We start from the raw sequence: 17,843 nt of genomic DNA on the forward strand, positions 1-17,843 counted from the left end.
TTGTTACCATTGCGATAGAGTGTCAAACCACAAATGAAAATAACATGTAAAATCTGTAATGCAGCATCCAAAATCCTTGAAATAAATTCATGGTTAAAACTGTTCTGTGAAGGTTAAAGGTTCGAGTAAAATGTGAAAATTTAATGGAAAAAGATATTCTGAGATAGAGAACCTGTTGTTCTTTGGGAAAAAAACTTTGTATTTGAGTCAGAGTAAGTTAAGTTTTGCTGAGAGAATTATAATACATTTTACATTTTTAGATGACTGAGAGAAAGACGATAAATAAAATAATAACTGCGCATAGAGTTTACCAATGAAGACTAATTCAATATTCTTAATTTTGAACTTGGCACTTTCAAAGTACTATAAAAATAAATATTCGAAAGTTTAGCCGGTCTAGTCAAACGTCTAGCCAATCGTCTAGTCGGTCAAGAATGACGTCAGATAGCAGCATGACATCCCATTATGAAAGCAGATTTGCAGAATTTGTATCACCTTGTTTTAATGGGCATGTTAGAATCAATTTTAACATGTTAGGTCTTCTTGTGGTTTATTCTGGTTTTCCATGGTTCATCACTCAGCGGCATGGATGTTTAACCACTTGGGCTAGCGTCCTTGGGATTAAATTCCTGCGCACTTGAAATAAGTCTTTTTCTGCCTAACGGCTCCGACTTTCGGGTCCTTTCCCAAAGCATTATTCATTCGGAACATTCGTTTTCTACCGTTAGCGGTCTGTACAGGGGAGATAATCCTTACAACGAAACAAATGTCACACAGTTCGAAATATTGCAGAAGTAAATTACGAAAAATTACCAGAGGTACACTATATCTTGTATCCTTTGGGGAAAAGATACATGCATGTCCCCTAGTAATGTTCGTGTCAGTCTAGACACTTAACACGTATCAGAGAATCCAGAAATTTGTCATGTTGCCAATCTTAGAAATCATCCTTGGAAATTTAAGAGACTTTGATGTTGAACACTTGAAGTTGTCTCCGTCAGAGCTTTAACCCCCTGAGTTTCAGTCAGAAAGTAATAAGAACAGAACATAGTTCATACTATGTATAATAACAGAACAATCATTAAAATTTCTTATGCATAAATCAGCTCTTTTTGGCATATTATGTACATAAATACGTACAAAATATTTCCAAATTTTTTCAATGATTTTTTCCCAATTTGGCCAATTTTACATCTCAAAACTCAGATACTTGTTCCCAAAATAGGTAGTAAAAGTTCTATGAATTATGAACTGAGGTATATCAGACGATAAACCGCGCAAGTTTTGGCTATTCCATAGGTACCAGGGTCAGTGTCTATATAGCTCACAGGTACCGTACCAATTTCATCAAAACCAAACATGGCCAAATGCTTTCAAACTTTGTACGTCTTCGGCATCATTAATGATCTCAAAGGACAAATGGCATAGCAATTTTGTTTAAACTACTAGTATTCCCCTTTTTGACTTAAGTTTTAATGATTGTTTTGCAATATAGACAGGTTTCTCAGAACCTCCTAAGCCAAATACTTTAAGACTTCTTGCAAGTCATTTATATAAAAAGATCACAGGAGTTGTATGACATAATTCTAACTTTTATTATATCAAAATTCTACTCCTTTATAACTCAAAATGTTTGGTTTAAGATTTGCATGAAAGCTTGTGTTTTTTTTTCTAAAACTTCTAGGATGAATGCGCTTACGCTTCACACATGGCTTTTACATCATCAGATGACCAAACAGAACAAGTAATATAACTCTAGCATAAATTTCGTCAAAATTATTACCTCTTTAATTAATTAACATAGAAGTTTTATGAACGTTTGCATGTAAGCCGGTTTTCTCAGAATCTATTATACTGAATGCTTTCAAACTCTTCGTACGTCTATGGAATCATAAAATTTCCATTCTGTACCATATCTCTGGCTTACATTTTATAATATGTTGCCATTTTTTAACTTAGAAAATTTAATTAAAGGATCTCAAATGGTCAAACGCTCTGTGATAAGCCAGCTCTTTTTTCTGTTATTCTCTGAGTTTTCTTGGTTCTGGCCTCTATGTGGGGCGCAGTGCTATCTGAATGTGGTTAATCTTAGACTCCCCCAGAGCTAAAAGAAGTCATTCTTATCTTGTCTGGAGCAAATTTGAAATCCCAACCCTTGAAAGTAAGTGAAAAAATACGAAACGATTTTGCACTGAATTAGTAATGAGAAGTTCTGATCCTTTGAAAAACAATTAGAACAATGACCTATATTGCAGTGACCTATATTTCACTATGTACTAAATATTGTATAATAATCATTTGTAAAAGAATTGTTAGTTGGTTCTGAAGAAATAATATATCCCAAACAGTGATTTTATCTTTGAAAAAAAATCATTCTTTGGACTTCACACGCGAAGGAATTATATCACCAAGGCGTATCCTGAGTCATATAATGATATGCATTTGAACGATAGTGAAACACTTTTCAGGAGAAAAAAGAACAGATATTATTTAAATTCCTATTTCCATTAATACATTTGACGACATTAACCTGAAATTGCCTGTTTTGTATTGTATTCAGTTTCGAGTGCTACTAATGGTATTTTTGAACATTTGCAACACTGACATTTACAAAATTGTCATGATATGTTAGAATTATTTAACTTGTAGCATTTTTTGTTTTGCTACAACTTTTGTTATATTATCTAGAAAAATAATCATTCCTTTAAACTCTTCTTCCTTTTTCTTCTATATTGATGTTAACTAACAAATTTGATTAATATTTCAAGATTGCGATGATTGTTCTCATTATTAAGTAACCCACCACAAGCTTAAATGCATTATAATAGAGGAATCTATATGCAGTTACCTTTTATATTACCTTTTTAATATATGGAACAATCCCAGATCAAAATGGATAGCTACTTTAACCCAACCTGCAGGGTAATTCAGAAGATACACTTGTACGGGTCATGTCAACTTGAAAATACACTACAGAGGACCTTTCTGACATAAGAGCTATTATGAAAATTGATGCCATCAAATCAACATTTCCATCAGCTACCTATTTTTTCAGCTTCACACCAGTTTCAGTGCCTTCATCACGTTGATTACCTTTAAGTATAAAATTTGTGTTAGCGCTGGCGAGCAAACTAAAATGGAGCAAAATATACCCGGTTCAAAATGTCATAATCATTTGATATGTTTGTAATATTGAAATATTTTGGTTTTGATCCAGTAGGGTTTTCTTTATTTTCATACATGTACTTGATAAAAAGTATTGTGGTTAGGGAAGTAGAAAACTAAAAATATCAATATTTGTTGACAATTTAATCTGCTCATTTACGTAATGAATGCTCATATTTGAAACATAACAATCTTGTTATGCAGTTCCACAACCAAATTTACCATGGTGCCCACAGGGATGATTCTGTAAAAAGGAGAAAAATACAAATCATGTAAAATAAAACGTCGACTGCTCACAACAGAAAAACTGCGAATGAATTTTCAGTCCCTATATTTTGTTAATAAGTAATAAAAAATTCTAGAATGTATCAGACGAAATAATCGAAAATGTTGTCACACGGAAATCAAACAACGTAACGGCGGTCAATTTACTTATTCAATAGTCTTGGATTGCAAACCATAACTAACATACTTTATGCAACAAACTCAGCATATGTTCCAACATAAATCGGCGGTGGAGGCAAATTGATTTCAGATGTATTGTCTCACGCCAATTCGTCATGTGAATATGATGCCTAGAGGGATGGGCTTATACCTTAACATAATTGTCAGTCTATAGAGAAGAAATTAAGAACTACATTTTAACTTTTATTCGGGCAATAATCAACTCTGACTGGGTCTTGGTAGATCTACAATAATCACCGTATTAGGTAATACACTCTTACCATATGGAAGAAGTTGTTAAACTTATTCAAGAGTATTGATTCGTGTGGATTGTTTATATCTTTTATTATTTTAGACAATATAGAAGTCTATGACAAATATCCTTTTTGTAGACGTAACGTACTAAACGTATTAGCCTATGATAGCCCTTTCATGCTTCCGTAGAAGCAACATTTATAACACGGAATTTATTTTGAAAATATTTCTGAAATGACTAGGTCTGCAGCTCTCAATTACGGAAATATCTGTCATCTGAGGCATATACTGACATTTTAGACATACAAAGGACCTTTTCAACAATTTGCCAAAGTTTCAAAAATTCAAATGTACCATTTTTCCGAGTGCAAATATTTTTCCCTAGATGAAAAACTTATATGTCGTGCTAAAGCCAAGGTATTTTCAAATCGTAAGAAAGTGCTGAAAATTTACTCCCCATTAGCAAAACGAAAGAAGTCCACGCGCATACATTTAGACGGAATGACCTTTGCGTGTGAACCCTGACTATATACCAATGTATTTGCGCCTATCGTTTTCAAGTTTAGCCTGTACACTTTCATTTTCTTTATTTCCGAAAAAAAAGCTGAAGGTCGTCTGACGTCATTTTCTATGTTGTCAAAAACATACGTATGCCTGGCGAGATTGTAAAAATATGTGCCAACCCTTCTAAGGATAAAAGACAAGTAACCGAGTATTGCAATGGCAATACTGAAGTCCCCTACCGGTGGAAAACTTTGTTAGTGTTTGTCCCTTATAGTTAATGGTAACAGATGCTGTATGAGTAACTGCAGGATGAAGACTTGCGGACGGACAGGTGGACGGATGAAAAGACAGATGGACGGATGGCATTCGTATAGTCCCCTCCAGTGTTACATCGGTAGGGACTAAAATGCTTCAAGACATTTTGGTGCTAAGAAACACAAACTATAATTTCTTTTTGTTTTGGACCTTCTTTTCGATGCAAGGCTCTTTGACTCTACTTTGGGTGTTCTGTGCTTCCGGAAAATCTACCCTTACCTTTTATAGTGACCTTGACCTACACGCATAGATAATGTATGCGACTCATTGTCTCATCATTGTGAAGATTTGTGTGCAATACTAAGATAAGTCATGTACGTGCATAATCTACATATTGCCCTCTATTCATGAACCTATATTGAATACTTTTAGAGTAATTGCAGGATCCATATTTGCGGACGGACAGACTGATGGATGCCATTCCTATAGTCCCCTCCGTTGTTCCACCGGTAGAGAACTAATAAGTATTACAATATCAAGGCTGTAAATTGATAACACTTTAATTAACTTTTTTTAAGTAATTATAGAGGATATAGTAATATAACACCGGTGCGTGGACATGTCCCGATTCCCATGCACAGGCCCCCAGTTATGGGTCAAATAACTCGGCGAAGATCTGTCCCTAGACGTGCGGCATGCCAGGCCCACCGGCGTGTGGACACGCTCTAATGCCCACGAACAGATCACCAACTATGGGTCAAATAGCTCCACTGCCTTGTGGAAGACTGGAGACAGCCAAAGGCTAAGGGAGTAAACCCTGAAACTAAATCCGGATTAAAGCCCCTAAGGCGGTTGGATCTCGTCATTAGGAACCCTTCCGGCAACTCCTGCAGTCGACCTGGTACCATACGTAATGGCTTCACCATTCCTCTGGACATCACTAGCTAGACCGATAGGGGAATTCTGATGATTGGGCAACTCATTTTCTCCATAGAACTGCCCAGGCTTCTGCCTGGCTGGAGAGGGAACTCCAGCTACGTTTCTCAACGTAGAATCAACATCAGGAAATGACTGTCACCGGTGATAAGTCTAAGCTAAATTGGCGTACAGCGTGGCGCCAGGGGTAATTTCTGACGGTGGGAGAGGTTTTAAATTCACTGGATAGCTACCGCCCGCCTTAAGCTGAGCAGCCCTCGGCGAACAAGGTGCTGTCCCGCCACTGTCCGCCTGCCTCATTGGGTGCATGGGGCTTAAGAAAACTCTGACAAGTGAACAGTAAATGCGCACCAAACAACAACAACAACAGAAAGAGAAAGAAGTATCCAACACACAGGCTTGGGGGTTGGAATGTCAGGACCATGATGACTGGCTTATTTTGAGCTTGCAGTCAATCTCTGATCCCCGTAAAACTACCATCATAAACAATAAATTGTTGCGTCTTCATAGCTGCTCTCCATGAGACTAGACTTATAGAGTCGGGTTGCATTAAGGAGTCAGATTTACATTCTTTTGTCAAGGAAAACATGAAGAAGATTCAGGCGAACAAGGTTTTGGATTTGCTGTCAGGAATATGCTGTTTGACAAGGTACAACTTGGACATTCAGCCACAGAACGCTTTATCATTTTGCAGCTCAACACCATCAACTTGCTCTGCACATATGCCCCAACACTCATGGCTAGCGATGACGTAAAAGATGACTTATACAGTCATTAAAGGATTCTCGCAGCAAGGGGAACTCATGGTCCTGGGTGGCTTCAGTGCACGTGTGAGTAACGACAACGAATCCTGACCTACTTGCCTTGGTAGTTTTGGTGTTAGAAACTGCAATGATAACGGTCAACGGTTACTGAAACTCATACCATGACCTGTGCATCACAAAAACCTTCTTCGGTACCAAACCTCACCACAGCACAGTCATTGCAACATCCAAGGTCCAAGCATTGGCACCAGCTCGACCTCATCCTTACCAGAAAGCGACTTCTCAAGCACATCCAGGTCCTATCATAGCGCGGACTGTGATACCGACCACTGCTGTAAAGTAAAGCTCCTGACAAAAAGGTTTCACGGAACCAAGCAAGAGGGGAAACCACGCATAGATGTCAGCATGACAACAAACCTAGATCGTTCAGCAAACTTTGTAAGCCTCTTTGTAAACACCTTTGTCACTAACAAAGACTACAATGCCTCAGCAACCCAACAGCGGAGTACAACAAGGGTGTGTGCTTGCCCCTACCCTTTTTGGGATATTCTTCTCTCTTCTCTTGAAGCACGCATTTGGCTCATCAACAGATGGCGTTTACCTACACACATGATCAGATGGCCGCCTCTTCATTGCAGCAAGACTTCGTGCCAAGACAAAGATCAGGACATTCTCATCAGGGACATGTTATTCGCAGATGATGCCGCCCTCGCCGCTCTCAACCAAGAAGGGCTCCAGAGACTCATGGACAGGTTTTCGAAGGCCTGTGACCTATTCAGCCTCACAATCAGCAAGAAAAAGACACAAATTATGGGTCAAGCAACACCAAGCCTACCACGTATTAAAGTCAAAGAGAACGACCTGGTAGTCGTAAATCACTTCAAATACCTACGCTCCACTGCATCAGACAATCTCTCTTTAGAAGTGGAACAAAAGAATTTGTAAGGCATCGATTACTCCAGCCAAGCTCACAAAGAGAGTCTGGGAAAATAAACATGTCACAGCTAAAACCAAGATCTATGAAGCCTATGTCCTAAGTACTCCTCTTTACGGCAGCTAGTCCTGGGTGGCTTACGCCTCTAAAGAAAAAAAGCTACAAGTGTTCCATCTCAGGTGCATACGCAGAATCCTTGGAATCCATTGGCATGACAAAGTCACACACAACGAAGTCTCCCATCCATGTACACACTGCTACGCCAGCAACGTCTTCGCTGGCTTGGCCACGTTCGCAGGATGGAGGATGGACGGATCCTAAAGGACCTCCTTCTTTGTGGTGAGCTTGCCACAGGGGCAAGAAACAGAGGTCGTCCACAGCTTAGATTCAGGGACGTTTGTAAGCGTGATATGAAGGCCTGCAATATGGACACCGAATCTTGGGAAGAGATCGCCAATGACACATCTCAGTAGAGACAACATGTGGACCTTGGTCTAAAGCATGTAGAAAACGCTATAAGGCAAGCGATGACAGGCGAGCCAGAAGAAAAAACAGCCACCGACGCGACAACACACACAAGCATCAGTCTGATAATGTCAGGGCTGTCAAAGAACATGTGCATCTAAAATTGGACTCTACAGTCACAGAAGACGATGCTCATCCACCATCTCTGAGGGCACAACTCCATAGTCGACGCGACTAACGGATGCCACAAAAAAGTAATATAATGATCAATAAGGCATTTAAACTTAACTACCGGTTAAAAGTATGTTTTGAAAAACAATAAATTCAATCTAACCTTCATGATAAAGGCTTCGAATTCTTGAGGTGTCACTAAACCATTCACTGCAAACAGAAAATAGAAAGAGAGGTTTGAGAGTACTTTAAAGTATTAAAACATATATTCATTTCCTTTTAATAATGTCAATAGTTATCTTTTTATTTTCATTTTGACAAATACGATGAAATTTACTTTTAGTTGCCATAAGAGAAAATTTAATAAAACTTAACAAAGTTTTACAAATGAATGTTAACTAATTTACAAAATAAAGAAAATATTTGCGACAAAATGTTAAGGTTTATGGATTTTAGCGTATTTTAAAAATAATCTTACGATCTGGGTCCAAAGTGAATATGTGGAATAATAAATCACTTTCCGACAGTTGGCCGTCTTTATTTGTGTCAAGCTTGTCAAAGAACACACTGGCATCATGGTGGAAATCCCCATAACGTGCCGTCCATTGCGTCAAGAAGTCATGTTTTGACACACGCATGTCAGTTGCTGTAAGAAGATCATTCTGGGATTCAGCTTGATCATTTGTACGTGTTTTAAATCAATCTCCTATTTGTAATAAATAAACATAATGGAATGCAAAATGTTGTGTATTCCTTTAACTTAACATGTTTTGTTGATATCATTTTTTCAAGTATCTAAAACATTTGCCTTACTAAATGCAGCAAATGTTGGCGGTATGAAGGGTAATTAATTTGCTGCATTTCATACCAGTGTGTTTGTTTGATTGCTTTCAACAGTTTTTCAGGAAGGTCAGTTAACTTAATCAGTGTGCCTGGATTCCATATAAATTCTGACATATTTTCCGCAAGTTACTGACAACTTCCCCACATGAATCAAAAGTGGAGGACAAAAGATTTCAGAGCTGTTGGTTGTGCCTTCGGAGCAAACTCGCAAACTCGTAGGGGGTTCTGGTGAATTTATATTTCCATTCCTTTTCTCTTGAATTTACATTAGCTGAAAAGCCCACATCTTTGGCAACACAATAGTGTAAAGATTATTTATATAACTTTTATACTTTTTGAGATATGTCATATTGAATGTCTGTAAAATGGCGAAATTTTGTAATCATTTTCATAATTTTGCTTATAGAATGTACATTACTGTAAAGGCACCGAACTTAGTAAAATTAGCCAAAAGTACAAACCCTTTTAATTATATAGAATATTGCATTTCTTGTCAGGCTTAAATATAATAGGTATGTGTATGTATCATTGAGCTATAATTTCATAACATCTGTAGCAAATATTTAAAATAAATCAAAGATAAGGTATCTCGGTATTATGAAAAGATGGGTTGGTTACGAATTGAATATGTTTTTATATAGAAAACAGTGATTATTTGCGGTGTTTACAATTATACATAGCTTTTTTTTTTTTTTTTTTTTTTTCTTTTTTTTTTTTTTTTTGTTGTTGTTTTTTTTTTTTTGTTTTTGTTTTGCTGTTTTGAGAAGAAACCTATTTGAGGTGCTAGAAAATGAATGCTGCATTTAAAACAAGTGGTTTAAATAAACTAATTTTCAGCAAAATTACCAAAAAATTGCGATCTTTCCAAAATTATTCTCGAAAAATTACAAAAAAAAAATAATGCAGCATTTGATTTAGTAAACTCGGATGACTACTTCATCATTTCAAATAGTCAGAAACACTGAAGATCGTCACAGTTCACTAATAAATGCATTTATTTTTCTCTCAAAGTCTCAAAATTTAAAGCTAAATTTCACTTCAAAAGCTTCTGAAGTACACTACTTTTAGTGTGTGGGTGTGGGGGGGGGGGGGAATTTTAATGTTTGATAGAATCGCAAAAATTCTTTCGACACATGATGTTCAATGTCCATTCTTTAAATAAAATGTAAGATAAGTACACGTTTAATAACAAAAGCAAAAGTCTTGAAAATTCAGAATTGGTTATTTTTTTTTTTTGCATTAAATTACACAAAGCAGTACGATAACTGAACTTGCTGAAGTCAAATCCACCTACGAGTTACCGGGTATGCCCGTAACAGTAGGAATCTATTTGTTTTCAAATGTTACTAACAACTTCGTTAGATCAGTCATCTTCATGATATTCCCCCTTCATGTCCGAAATCACGGCCGGCGGCCTCTCAGTTTATACGCTAGCACAACACTTAGTTTTTAGGAGTATCTTTGAGAAATGTTTTTTAAAGCTAATCGCGTACAAGTCCGGTGAATTTATCCATATACATACTCATAATATGTAATAGAAAGTATCGCTGACATTGAAAAATTGTGAAATCCCGTATAAATAATTGTCAAAACATACACAAATGTTCATTTTATTTATCCTCTCAATGGTGTTTTGAGATGAGTTATTAGTATCCTCCTTTCAAAATATTTTGACCTTAGAGCCGATTAAGTCGGTTATTTGAAACAATTTTAAATAACTCCTAACAACAGTAAAATATCAGCGAATAACTTAAATAAATGCAATTTATTTATCAGTTCGTATTTTGCATTCTCGCATACCAGAGGTTTACCGTGGTTCCCCGGATGAACCTCTGGCACATTTCGCCGATATTTATGGTTTGGTTACATTACAGGTAAAACGTTTCAGCCAATCAGCGTCGTTTCGCGACAAATCGTAGCGAACCAATCAAAATAGTCCGTGAAAAGCATGACCGCGTCCTTTCAATATTATCAAGGGAATAGGATGTCCATTTATGACGAATATTACTATTTCTTGATGTTACCGTATGTCGCATGTTACCGTAGAGGGATCGATCCCCTATAAAATATTTCAACCGTGACGATCCAGCAGTTTTGTGTCTGGTACGTGCACGATTTCAACACTTTCAGCACGATGAAATGTTGGTAAGCAAAGAAAATAAACTTTATATTCATTTAGTTGATGCAAAATTCTATTCACCCGGAAAACAACATAATTTATTAATATTGTAATTGTTAGGATGAATATCCAAGAGCGTGGTCGCGCAATCGGCATGTTGCAAGCCGGGCATTCACTCAGACACGTATGTAAATCGGATTTTATTTATATAACGATATTTTGACTGCAAATATACACAAAATGAATATATTCACAATAAATTATAATACAAATGTACATCTGAATTGTACATTTATCGGTGAAATTTTAATGTTGCGTTATTTTCTTTACAGGTTGTCCGAGTTTTTTGCCCCTGTGCTGGAATGTAGGAATATTCCCCCAATGGGTCATCTGTAACTATATATATACGTGTTACGATGAGGCAGTTGTGAGAGCCATGGGAGGACACGTGGTATTAATTTCTAGGACGTACAAACTGTTCTCTAATTCAGTGACTTTTCACATTGTCAAAATTTTGCGTTAATATAAGCCAGTTTGTGAATTTGGATTTTACAGTGATATTTTTATTGGTTAAGTTATTTACCTATATGTTTATTAAATAGGGATTGAATAACGGGAAAGTAAGTCTAACATATTCATATTCAAAATTTGAACGAAATACGTTCACAAATAATCAAACTGGGGTCTTTGTTCATCAACCTTGACATTAAAGATATAAGATTATGGCTAAGTTGATAAGAGACAGCATTGTTGGTCGATTGAGGCTAATATATCGCCAAGTACTCACGGTTAGCGTCACGGTCCCATTTTGCAATAAGCTCATGTTTTAGCTCCTCGACCGATATGGCACCATCATGATTAGTGTCTGCATCGGCTACCACCATATGAGCAACAGTTGCTAAATCATGATGTTGATTTGCCCTAGGATATAATGTGAAATTTAAGACACTGAACTATGTCTGTATTTAAATCTTATAAAATATTCAAATAGATTGGTTGTCTTTCAATAGAATTATATTCTTCTTATCTCAAATTAAGTCAGACTTTATGTTGCCACAGTATGTTTGTATTCAATAGTCCAAGTTGCCGCACGGCAACCATGTCTATAAGATGTCAGAAGAGGAAAGATGTCTTACTACGAAACAATGTGTCGGCCCCCTAGTGTCGACTATTTCATCTGAAACTGCTAACATTCGGAGTACCTTGCAAACATGCTCTTTTTCTTCAATTTAGATGTCTTCTTTATCTTGCAATATTCTCCAACTAAAATAATTAACATTCATAAGCAGGCGTCGCCCACATGCGTTTACGGTCGAAACTATAAGTAAGTTTAACACATTTACGTAATTTAATTTCAGTGGATACAAAAATGCATATTATTCTCATGGCAGCCGTGTTTCTAAACCACTGCCAGTATAATCTTCTTTGCACGGCAGCAAGACTCTTTATGCTGTCGAAACTATGACGGGATACCCTGTACGGTGATTTCTACCGTTGTATAAATTTCGTCTGTTCGTCCGCACGATCTCTAAACTTGCTATAGAGATCGTATTTTGTAACTGTAATTTTCACCATTTTGACAGAAAATTTTCATTTACTTCAACACTCTTCTGCTGTAGCTGTAGAAATCATTAAGAATAACCGACTTATTAGAAAAGATGTAGGTGCATCAATTGTCTAAATGAATACGAAAAAAACGTTTTACGTACGAACTAAGATAATTTCACTTATGGCCAGACAGGATAACTCAAATGTTGATGTTGCATTATATAAAACAGTCCTTAAATCCGTGTGACCACGTGCCGTGCGGAAATGTTATTTAAACGGTTGCCGTATATATAGCCTCAGCAAGGAAGCAGCCATGCCATGGTTTTTAATCCCGCGTTTTTAAATATGTTTATATTTATTCAATGTTTTTAATATTATAATAAAAAGTAGAAAGTAGGGTATAGACAGTTCATGGTTCGTGGCAGTTGTCCTATTGTATGTTTTGTGTGCAAGCCAGGAAGGGATCCGCGGGATGATTTTGCTAATTAACAACTCCAAATAAACAACATTAAACATTTTGTATTATTTAATTATTTAGCCTCTTGGAACTTTTGACAAATCCATCCAAAAGTAACAGCTAAAACATTGCAAAAAACAAAATAATAATACCTCCACCAATACCCAGACATGTTCTAAAAATAACACCTGGGCTTTGAAGTAAGGCCCCACATTAATTACAATTTGGAATACATCCAGGCACCGACCTGTATTTGATATCGGGTCTCAAAATTCAAATTTCGCTGGGCCTACGATTGATTAGTTTGTCCGGAAACGGCCACAACTACGCAGCGCAGCGTTATCAAATAAGAATGAAATCAACAAAAAACAAACAGCCATGACTCAGAGCAGACGAAGTGGACCAGTGGTAACACTATCTCACTAGGAAACCAAGGGTCGAGAGTTCGAACCCCAGAACTTCCAACTGAAATTACTGTTATTAGACTAGGAGTCCCGTGTGACGATGCTTTAAATCTTGCGCGCTAATGAACCAGGGAATCTTCTGGAATTACAGCGTTTTCTGTATTTTGCACTATTCTCCAACTAAAGATTACCTGCAATCTTCTGCAGGAGTCCCTCAATAGGGCTACAGGTTGCACGTATGCACATACGCACACACTTACAAAAGCACACGCACAAGTGCCTCGTTACAAGTAAGCGTACTATACCCCTGACAAATATTTTTCAAAGATGCAATAACTATTTTACAGGATTAAATCCATGTAAAAGGTATACTACAAAAATATTTCATTATGCAACAAAATTATCATTTGTAGTGGGACACATACAGTACAAAACAAAACCAAATATATTTCAACTTTTCAAATAAATATTTTCTAAAAGATATTTAAGTAGTGTACAAATTGAAATCACGACATACCACAAATTTTAAATACCGTGGACCAACTACAAAGTTTTATGGTTATATTTGTATTTAAACTTACCCAACATAGATTGCAGAAGCCAAGAACAACACTAGAACCTTCATGATGTAGCTCTGAATACGAGGAATAAGGGAATAAGTATGTGCTCATGTTGATATGATGACTTACATTCACTGAGAAATTCACCGGGGTTTATACAGTTTATAGGAATATGAGTACTGCTTTATAAGAAATCGTTGTAATCATTTTGATTTTAATTACATACAATTACGTTAACACTTGTACAAAAAAAAACCTACGTCGGTGAAACTTCGTGTCCGTCAATAAAATTGTTCAGTAAGCTAGTATACAAATACTGGCGGCAAGATAGAATTATTTCTTATATCTCTACGACAAGCACTCAGTAATGAAAAAAAATCGTCTGTTATATATATCTAGCCCTCAGTTTTAAATGTCCTGTTTGTACGGATTTTTAAAGGAAACAAAGTTCTTTAGTAATTTAACAGTCAGTTGAAAATATTTGATAATACCCAATGTATCACAGTAAATATCAATCTTAGTAAAATTATAACATGTGACATACCTGAATGTAGAGTCAGAAGCGCTATGACAGTGCTGAAATAGAAAAGGGCTTTTATATATGACCCATAGTGCTCATGTGTTATCAGGATTCAATTCGCGGAGCTTTTTATGCCCGTTATAGAAACATCTGACATGACAAAATCATTCAATTGCAGAGCTTTTGCAGGTTAGTCACGATCAATTAAGGAACACTTGTCCTCATGTCGTAACCAAAACATCTTGCTTTAGAAAAATGGCTTCAAAGTTCTTTTCCTATACCTATGCTTATGATTATTCTTATCGTATGATTTAAAATTGTCGATATCGGATATTTTACATATGAAATTATCATAATACATCGTCCTAATCAAATCATTTAGTTTAAGAGAAAAGTCTGGTTACAAACTATATTTTAGGAGTTTTAAAAATTTTGATTTGCCAAGGACATATTTTGAAGGATGCCTTATTTGATGGACAGCAGACACAAAATCATACTTGGTAAACATTTGACCCTCTAAACCTGACCTTAGCTTTGGGGGCTACGGTTGAAAGTTTTAGGCCCTACAAATTGGTTATGAGAAATATTTTATCAGGTAATATCAAACTTTCTTTATGTGTGACAGAGTTGTGGCCCAGAGATTTCAAACCCTTGACCTCAAAGTGTGACCTCGAAGGTACTGCTGGTCTGTGTCGTGCGCGGAACGCAACGTCTTGCTTTTGGAAACACTTGTGCAAAATACTTATAAATATTTCAAAGTGAAACAGACATGGACCGGAAGAAACAGACTCAATCTGTAATTTTACACCTCCGGGTAATATTTTGATCTTGGAGATATGGATTGTGCGCGCCTTTCATTGTTTCGTTATGTGGGATATTTGTGCCAAGTTATGTTTAATTTATTCGATTGATAGCAGAGTAATGCATCGAACACGAAGTAGATTCTGAAACATTTGCCCTTAAGGTGTGACCTTGACACTTAATTGAAAAGCCTCGATCAGTCTTATCCCCGATACTCCACTTTGCCCTGTAATCGTGATTATTTGAACTAAAAATGTTAAAATACCTGAATGGATGGCATTGACCTGACGCGAGATAGACCAAATAAATCTTTGACCTTCCAGTGCAGTTTTTAAATAAGAGTTACTGGCATTGTTTTACAGCGCATCAGTAAGGCAATAGAAAATTAATTGTTAGAGTCTCATCCCCTCCCGTTCCTGTCTACCTGACCCTGTCTACAAACCCGGCAGTTACTTTTTCATTGGTCAAAAATAATATAATGTATTCAAAGTATACAAAATGCTATATGCGGATACTGTTACACGTTCATGAAATTGGCTAAATCGCCAGTTTTACAAATAATGATGATGCAAAGACCAGTTTAATAGTTTAATAACATTTGGTGGGTGCCAGATACATACAGTACCATATTGTTTGGCAGGACCATCTCTGTCAAAAAAAAAATTAAAAAAAACTATTTCCATGTCAACCGTTCATTTTTGGAAAAGACGACCATATAGATGATAATCAATCACAACTTGGTCAGTTTTAGCGATAAATAATAAAAAGGGTATCACAATGGAGCTGACACATTGGCCTTTTAATAACAGTACTTTTATGTTGGTTTAAACATATTTTATTAGCGAAATGGTTTACAAAATACATATACAATCAACAAAATTCACAAAAACGCTTAGGATAGCATCGAAAGCCTAAGGCTTATATAGATCTTTTCCTTACTTTTATGTTAATTAACTAATTTGCATATTCGTGAATATAAATAAGAATGTTACTAAGACCATACCAAATTGATTTGTCGTCCGTCGGAACTACCGCATCAATAATTTCATTCCCGAGAAAAAAAATTCACCCGCCCGCATGTACATAAAAATCTCCGATTTTTTTTTTCTGATTACTCGGTCCGGAATGATAACGGCAAAGCAGGTTTTATCGCTGTTTTAATACGTCAAAGTCATATTGATCGGAATCCATGCGTCCGTAATACATGTAGTTGATGACTCAAACTAAAAAAGTCAGGAATTATGGTGTTGTTCATCATTTGTTATAAATCTGGAGTGTCTGTGCTAGTGCCACACATGGCCTTCGATGTGCCGGTAGGTGATGAAATAGGCATGTTCTACGATTGTTCAATACAGTGAAAAGAACAAAGCCCGACTTGTAAGACGTGCACGTAGATTCAATTAAAAATATTAGGATTAAACATTTATTTATTTATTTATTTATTTATTTATTTATTTGGGTTTTACGGCGCACCAACACAGTATAGGTTATATGGCGCCAAACAGGACTACAAATTTTGGTTCCACACCTCATTTACATCGAAGTAAAAACATGAGGTATTGAATCAAAATTTGCATACCTGCTGGAATCACAAAGTTACTGCAAAACCAAGTGTTAGACCCTATTAGTCGCCTCTTACGATCATGCAAGGGTAAGGCAGTGGTTCCAATTCTCTTCAAACACAGATCGTCCCAGAACCACATGGGGCAGGATTAAACATTAAACATAGAAATATTGTTCAGATAAAGTTTTCAAACCATTTGTTATCAGTTGTTTGGTTTAGACAATATTTTATTAATCACAATTCATTTACAACGTGTATATATATCAAAAAAGCAAACAAGATTGAGTAGGAAGCTGAAAGCTTATTTGAAAATCTCTCCTTGAATACCGTATCAGTTGTTTAGTTCAGTATGTTAGATCTAGAGCCAAAGCCGAGTGCTATCTTAAAAAAGTTTGTTCACAGATCCTGACCGATCCATCACATTAATTGTCTCGGGCCCAAATCTTTTTGAACATAACTTCTTTAGTACGGCAGTCAGATATTTTATCAAAATGCATATATTCAATTTAAAAAAAAATGTTTAGCTTTTCAAATAAGTAGTGTAGATATAAAAATAACTTCTGTCCTATTGTAACCCCAATTTTCCCTGTTTGTATATTAATTGGCTGTGGATTGATTGAAAGAAAGAAACTGAAAAAAAACAGACTTTCCCAACTCAAAATTTCTGGGTCAATCAAAGCACAACAAATAACACTTTAGAGTGGCCATATTGGGACCATTCTCTTTGTCCGTCTATTATCATGTTTGACTGAAATGAACCTCTACCACAAAAATTTAAGCTAGCCTGATCTGTTAAGAAATTATTCCAATGGGATTTGAGCAATGTCGAAGCATTTGTGTGCCCAACTCCGTTTGGTCTCATTGGTCAAGTGATTTATTACTTTCCCCTCACCTCTACCGTTTGGAGTTTCACTAGGAGCACAAAGTTGCTCATGTGTCGAAGCCATCTAACTGGGTTTCAGAAGAGATGTTATTCCACTCAGGTGCACGTTTTGTCTTAAATATTCCTCATCCTCTGCCGTTAAATGGGCACGCCTTCAGATTAATGTAGATCAATCAAAATTAAAACTAAGACACTCATCCCTTAGTAATTATAAAAACAAAGTGATTCAGTGAGTTTTGGCAAGAATTTAT

General features: G+C 36.3%; 1 protein-coding gene across 1 annotated transcript; it reads right to left on the minus strand.

Annotated features, from left to right (window-relative positions):
• Positions 1 to 3,294: 3,294 nt before the first annotated feature.
• Positions 3,295 to 14,450, minus strand: LOC123527603 (uncharacterized). Its single transcript, XM_045307196.2, has 6 exons — positions 14,369 to 14,450; positions 13,846 to 13,898; positions 11,643 to 11,776; positions 8,372 to 8,539; positions 8,057 to 8,103; positions 3,295 to 3,409 (listed from the first exon to the last, which is right to left on the minus strand). Exons 2-6 carry the CDS (start codon positions 13,887 to 13,889, stop codon positions 3,362 to 3,364), a joined length of 441 nt encoding a protein of 146 aa, XP_045163131.1. The 5' UTR covers positions 13,890 to 13,898; positions 14,369 to 14,450; the 3' UTR covers positions 3,295 to 3,361.
• Between the last annotated feature and the right edge of the window lie 3,393 nt (positions 14,451 to 17,843).

The sequence above is a fragment of the Mercenaria mercenaria genome, chromosome 1 (assembly GCF_021730395.1).
Source record: "Mercenaria mercenaria strain notata chromosome 1, MADL_Memer_1, whole genome shotgun sequence".
NCBI lineage: Eukaryota > Metazoa > Mollusca > Bivalvia > Venerida > Veneridae > Mercenaria > Mercenaria mercenaria.